This window comes from Peromyscus californicus, unplaced genomic scaffold (assembly GCF_007827085.1).
Source record: "Peromyscus californicus insignis strain IS unplaced genomic scaffold, ASM782708v3 Scaffold_3__1_contigs__length_106647218, whole genome shotgun sequence".
NCBI lineage: Eukaryota > Metazoa > Chordata > Mammalia > Rodentia > Cricetidae > Peromyscus > Peromyscus californicus.
The window spans coordinates 22,726,082-22,732,400 of NW_026294551.1; the positions used below are offsets into that span (position 1 = coordinate 22,726,082).

At 51.5% G+C, this 6,319-nt stretch overlaps 1 protein-coding gene across 1 annotated transcript; it reads left to right on the forward strand.

Annotated features, from left to right (window-relative positions):
- The first annotated feature begins 634 nt into the window (after nucleotides 1–634).
- On the forward strand, nucleotides 635–4,509 carry Krt13 (keratin 13). The gene is made up of 8 exons (XM_052757070.1): nucleotides 635–1,105; nucleotides 2,067–2,149; nucleotides 2,330–2,486; nucleotides 2,658–2,819; nucleotides 2,936–3,061; nucleotides 3,154–3,374; nucleotides 4,117–4,142; nucleotides 4,433–4,509. Exons 1-8 carry the CDS (start codon nucleotides 635–637, stop codon nucleotides 4,507–4,509), a joined length of 1,323 nt encoding a protein of 440 aa, XP_052613030.1.
- The last annotated feature ends 1,810 nt before the right edge of the window (nucleotides 4,510–6,319 follow it).

The following is a 6,319-nucleotide window of genomic DNA, read 5'->3' on the forward strand; positions in this document are numbered from 1 at the left end:
TCCAGTCCCTGGAACCATTTCTTTCTCAGGCTAAACATGTTCAAGGTGGTTTATTCTTCAAGACCAACAAAGTTTGTCATCAGAAATGTTGGGTGCATTGGCATAGATGAAGTGCTAAGGGTTTCCAGAACATTCCAGCCAGATGTTTTAGAGGCAGAAAGAAGGGTTGTGAGGGCTAAGGCGATTCCACCCAGCATGGGGCCACTTTGTAGCCTGGCCTTCCCCTGAGGAGGCTTTCTGGTAGATCATTGCAGTTCAGTCCCCATTCTAATACTGGGTAGGGCTGGGACCGAGGTTCCTAACTGGAAAGGGGAAGTAGAATTTGGGGTTGTCAAAACGATAGTCTCAAGCAGAACACTGCTCCCTCTGAATCATCCCTTTTGTTAAGGATTAAAAGGAAAAAAAAAAGCCACCCCCAAAGACACAACCCACCCTGGAGAGCAGAGGTAACTGGGTTTGTGGGAACTGAGGTACAGTTGGCATCCAGTCAGAGGGTGGGGAAGGGAGGAGAAAGGGTGTCCCACCCCCGTGGAAGGCGCATAAAAGGCATGCCCAGCGAGGAAGAACAACAGTCCTCCTTGGCCTTGGTCAAGTTCAGCTCCTGTCTGCTCCTGCTCTTACTGTAGCTCCCACCATGAGCTGTCGCTTTCAGAGTTCCTCCACCAGCTATGGCGGTGGTTTCGGGGCCGGTTCTTGCCAGCTTGGAGGAGGCCGGAAAATCTCTACCTGTTCTTCCCGGTTTGTTACCGGAGGGTCAGCTGGAGGCTACGGAGGTGGCATGAGCTGTGGCTTTGGTGGAGGGGCTGGTAGTGGTTTCGGGGGTGGCTTTGGAGGTAGCTATGGCGGAGGTTTTTGTGGGGGTTTTGGTGGTGGCTTTGGTGACTTTGGAGGTGGCGATGGTGGCCTCATCTCTGGCAATGAGAAAATCACCATGCAGAATCTCAACGACCGCTTAGCCAACTACCTGGAAAAGGTACGCGCTCTGGAGGCAGCCAATGCTGATCTGGAGGTGAAGATCCGTGACTGGCACCTGAAGCAGAGCCCAGCTAGTCCAGAGCGGGACTACAGTGCCTACTACAAGACCATAGAGGAGCTCCGGAATAAGGTGAGGCCTCTGATGCTAAGAAGGCTTTCTTAGTACAGGGCAGAGCCTCAAGAGCTAGCACATGCAGTATTGCAGAGGACCAGGCATGGATGGAGTTCATATTCTTGCAGGGGAAAATTCTAACTCCGCACTACCAAGAGTCCCTACTATTGAAGTTTTCTTATGCTGTGACCCAGACGCTTCCTCTTATACTTCTTGTTTATTGGTGTCGTTACTCCTGCCAATTTTTTTTGATGGCTTCCTGAACTGTTACTTGTGACTCAGTTGCTATAACCTAACCTACTGAGTTATTTGGAAACATGACATTTTTAAAAAGTCACTGTGAATGGCTAAAACCAACAGAGAAAAGGCATCTTCATTCACTGTTTATTTTGGAAGAACCATGTATAAACTTATTCTCAGTGGAGAATGACTCAGTTGGGTGTAGAGGCAGAGGCTCAGGCTGGTACAGGGCCTGGAAGCCCTCAGTGATGCCCATCTGTCACACCGTTGACACCAACTTGTTAGAGCAGAAATCTGCCAGCCTGGATCAAGCCTCAGTTAGGCAGGACAGGCTTTCATGCTTAGACTGTAAATGTCTGGGCAAGAGATTCAACTGGATGTGTTTCCTCTTTGCTTGTCTGGGAGGCCAGCTCCAGGGACATGGCCAGAACATATCTGGAGTCACATTGAACCCCTTCTGGCTTTAAGAGGAAGGCTCTGGAGACAGTGGTTTAGACAGGTAGCAGCTCTGAGATGTGACTACTGGAAGATGTCCTGAGTGGTGTTTCCTCTGAAATGTCTATCATTGGCCTCTCTCACCCTGACTTGATGAGGAATTGTCAAGAAAAAGAAGAGGGTGCTGGCCTTGCCTCTCTCTCGCTTCACAGAGCGCTTTCTTTGTCTCCACTCAAGCACAGTTAAGACGCTGAGTTTTGCTTTCTACGCACAGCTCCAGAGTGTTCCACCTGTTTTTTTGTAGATTCTGGAAGCCACCACAGACAACAACAGGGTCATCCTGGAGATCGACAACGCCAGGCTGGCTGCAGATGACTTCAGGCTCAAGTGAGTCTGTTTTCCTCAGGTCTATCCCAGCAGACTCTTCCATTAGAGGAGGGCGCATCTGGTGGAGGACACCGGGATATTCAGGAGCAAAGGCCTTGGAGTCGTAGAGGAGTTCAGTGTGTGGGGTGGGATGTGTCTAATACTATTTATGCTTTGCTTTAATTCTTAAAAATATTTCAGGTACGAAAATGAGCTGGCCTTGCGCCAGAGTGTGGAGGCCGACATCAATGGCCTGCGCAGGGTGCTGGATGAGCTGACTCTATCTAAGACTGACCTGGAGATGCAGATTGAGAGCCTGAATGAGGAGCTGGCCTACCTGAAGAAGAACCATGAGGAGGTGAGAGGGGATGACAGGCTGAGCTACCTCTGGTGAGCAAGGAGAGCCCTCTGCAGCAAGCTGACACTGTCACCCACTGTGGGGTCCTGAAGACTCTTCCAGAACCTTCTGCTGTCACTCAGAGATAAGGAGGAGGAGGAGCCTCTCACACCTTCCTTTCCTACCCCACAGGAGATGAAGGAGTTCAGCAACCAGGTAGTAGGCCAGGTCAACGTGGAGATGGATGCCACCCCTGGCATTGATCTGACCCGTGTGCTGGCTGAGATGAGGGAGCAGTATGAAGCCCTGGCCGAGAAGAATCGGAGGGATGCTGAGGAATGGTTCCAGAGGCAGGTACTGAAATACCTAACCCACCTAGCTGGGTGGTGCTGAGTGGGGGGTGGGGCACGGCTTTTGGTCAGGACTTCTTGCTAAGCCCCACCACCCCCTTCTCTCTCTTTGACATTCAGAGTGCAGAGTTGAGTAAGGAAGTGTCCTCCAGTGCTGCCATGATCCAGACCAGCAAGACAGAGATCACAGAGCTCAGGCGCACACTCCAGGGCCTGGAGATCGAGCTGCAGTCCCAGCTGAGCATGGTACCCACTGCTACCTGTGCCCTGTGTCCCCCACTACTAGGTCTCCCTCTGGACCGGCTCCCCCCATCACTTCTTCCTTGTCGCCCCATCAGAAAGCTGGCTTGGAAAGCACCTTGGCTGAGACAGAGTGCCGCTACGCCCTCCAACTGCAGCAGATCCAGGGGCTCATCAGCAGCATCGAGACCCAGCTGAGTGACCTCCGCAGTGAGATGGAGTGTCAGAACCAGGAATACAAGATGCTGCTGGACATCAAAACAAGGCTGGAGCAGGAGATCGCCACCTACCGCAGCCTGCTCGAGGGCCAGGATGCCAAGTAGGTCCCTGGTACCTGCTGTCTTGAGAAGGTGGTCACAGGAACAGTGGCTGGCAGAGCAGACAGGGTCTTAGAGATCAGCCTCCTGTCAGAGAGGGGAGAACTTCTGTTTGAGCTTAGTCTGGCAAAAGAGCTGGGGTCAGAGCCCCTCCTCCTCTCTCCAGGTAGACTGAGGAACTGAGGCAGGCTAGCAGGGTTAATACCTTTGAACATCCCAATTCGGGTCTCTGTTTGTGGATAGACCGGAAAAGGGATGTGGAAGGAACATTTAATCCAGGACAGCTGTTAGTTGGGCTGTGGTTCAGCCAAACAAAGCTATCAAGGTAGTGGTTTGGGATGGCCACATAGCTCCATGACAGAGTGCCTGCTTGGCTTTTGCACCAAGGAGAGAGAAGGTGTTGATTGAACTGTTTTCATACTATGTGCAGAGACTAAGCCATCCCTGTGGGCTTAGGAGAAAGGTGGGGAACAGAGAACTCGTGAACCAGATACCCCAAATCTTGGGACCAATAGTATCTCCTTTTGAGGGCTTTCACACAGACAAATTGGCAAGACAGGTAGACAGGCAAGCATACCTCGTAGATACCTTGCGGGGAAAGAAGGTCCCGGGCTGGAGACAACGTTGGGAAAGATTCCAAGTCAAGGTTCTTGGAAGGTGACAGAGTCCCTACATCTGAGGACCAGGAAACACCTGTCCTCTTTTGCCCTCTGCTCATGGCTGTTTCCCCCCTCCCCCTTCCAGGATGACCGGCTTCAGCAACGCTGGAGGTGAGGAGACAGCTCAGTGGTTTGAATTGCTGAACTTGGGAGGTGGTGGGCTGGGAGGGAGGCAGTGCTGGTTCCCAAGTACAAAGATGGAGGGAATTGGGTGGAAACAATTACATAAATGTCTCTGCCCCACAGAGCCATGGGGTTGTCTTGGACCATTGAGGACAATAATAGAATCCCCACCCACACACCCTTGACTACTTAGGAGCTTGTGAGCCTTCCTGGGGTCTTGGCTCAGCCTGAGGCGGGTTTTCTCCAGCCTGAGCATCTTGGTCTTCTCTCCGTCTCAGGAAATGTCACTGCTTCTTCCTCCAACGCCTCCGTCTCCCCCTCCACTTCTGGTCGCCTGGATTTCCGCAAGTATTAATTCAGCCTGGAGTCCCTTCCCTGGCCTTCAGCAGCCACAGGAGAGTTGACGGTGTAGGATGAGAAGACTCAGAATGTGAAGCCAGTTCCGTTTGTCCGAAGGACCCACGGCTCTGACAACCTCCGAGGATGGACCCGCCCCCTTCTCTCCTGATTGGAGGCCTTCTCTTCCCTTCCCTGCTCTTTCTTCCTATTCTGGTTTCTCATCGCCTCTACTAAAAAGAACAGATAATTCAATAAAGATTCCTGCTTTTCTGCAAATGTTTTTGTTTCTGGCCTGGTTTCTGAGGGTGGCCGCTGCCAAGGCCTGATTTGGGTTGTGGGTGAGGTGGGTGCAGGTGGACTGAGCACATAGCTTAGACACTGATGGGACTTGGGGAAATGGAGGCCCAGAACAGGTATCCCAGCCCCAAATGGCTGCCTTCCAGGCTGATAACTCCATTTTGGCCTGAGAAACCCTTCGTTTTCTGTTTTCCTTGGCACACCCCAAGGTCTTACAACTCTAAATCACCCAGTGGATTAGCCCATGACTCACTCAGCACCTCAGCCTGCCCTGGTCTCTGGCTGCCCAGTCTCTGATCTCCCTGCTCTCCCCGGCTTCTCTGCAGACCCGGCCTAAAGTCAGAGCCTTCTCTGGCCGTGCTTATTCTACACAAATTAACTGCACACATGTTTTCTCTCTGCTCTTTACTCCCCCCTTGGACCATCCTGGACATGTCTGTGGGCCTAATTACTCACATGTTTGATGACCCCTACATCTGCCTCTTCAGCTTCAGATTCACCTGTCTTATTGTGCACAGGGCATCCCTTTCCAAATGCTACAGATCTACAGGTCCACCCTCTTAGACTGTTTCATCCCTGTTCCACTCTCAGGGACCTGGAAATCCAAGACAGCATCATCTTGGTCTCTCTCTCTCCCTCTCTCTGTCTCTGTCTCTGTCTCTCTCTCTCTCTCTCTCTCTCTCCTCATCTTCCATAAGTTCTTCTCATGGACAGTGTTTTAGCTCTCATATCTTTCTTGGTTCTAACTTTCAGGACATGTTACTACAATATCCTCACTGGCCTCCCTGCCTCCAATTTGACTCTGTCCTTCACTCAAGCTGGGGTGATGGATTGAAATGTAAAGTGTTATAGCTTAGAGATGCCTCTGGAGATATCCATGGCCACCAAGGAAAGGCCAGGATCCTTTGTAGGCCCACAGATCAGATGATCTGACCTCTTCTCGCCTCTTTCCAAACCTGGCTCCTACAAGAACCTCCCTGGTGAACCTCAAGGTCCTGCTATCTCAAAATGCTCTTGGTGAAGCAGCCATGTAGTTGGGCACCTGGAGAGCTCTTGTTCTGAAGGAGACCTCTACAGTCTGACCCTCTTCCTCTTGCTCTCCAGAGCACATCTTTGTTTTATTCAAGACTATGAGTTTTTTCTTAAAATTCAGATTGAGGTGGATGACCCTTCTCCATGACAGACAGATGGTGTGGCATGCCCCTGGGGCTCCCAGGATTGTACCCACCTGTCCTCACTTTGACAGTATGGCCCTAGGGGTAGGGCTGTGTCTTTTCATCTTGGAGAGGGTTTATCTAGTATTTGTTGAAAGAAGAGAAGAAGGAATGAACTGGGGACCTGCCTCCAAGGTGACATTTGGATTTTGTCACAGAACTAGAGGGTTGGAGGGTCTCTGGCACCCTTGCCACCTGTCCCCTTCCTCTGGTCTTTCCCCCACTCTCCTGTCTCTCCTCTGCAGTTTCTCACCCCACCCTGGTGTAATTTAGACTCTTCCCACTTGCAGGCCACATGCAGGTGGCCTAGGCACA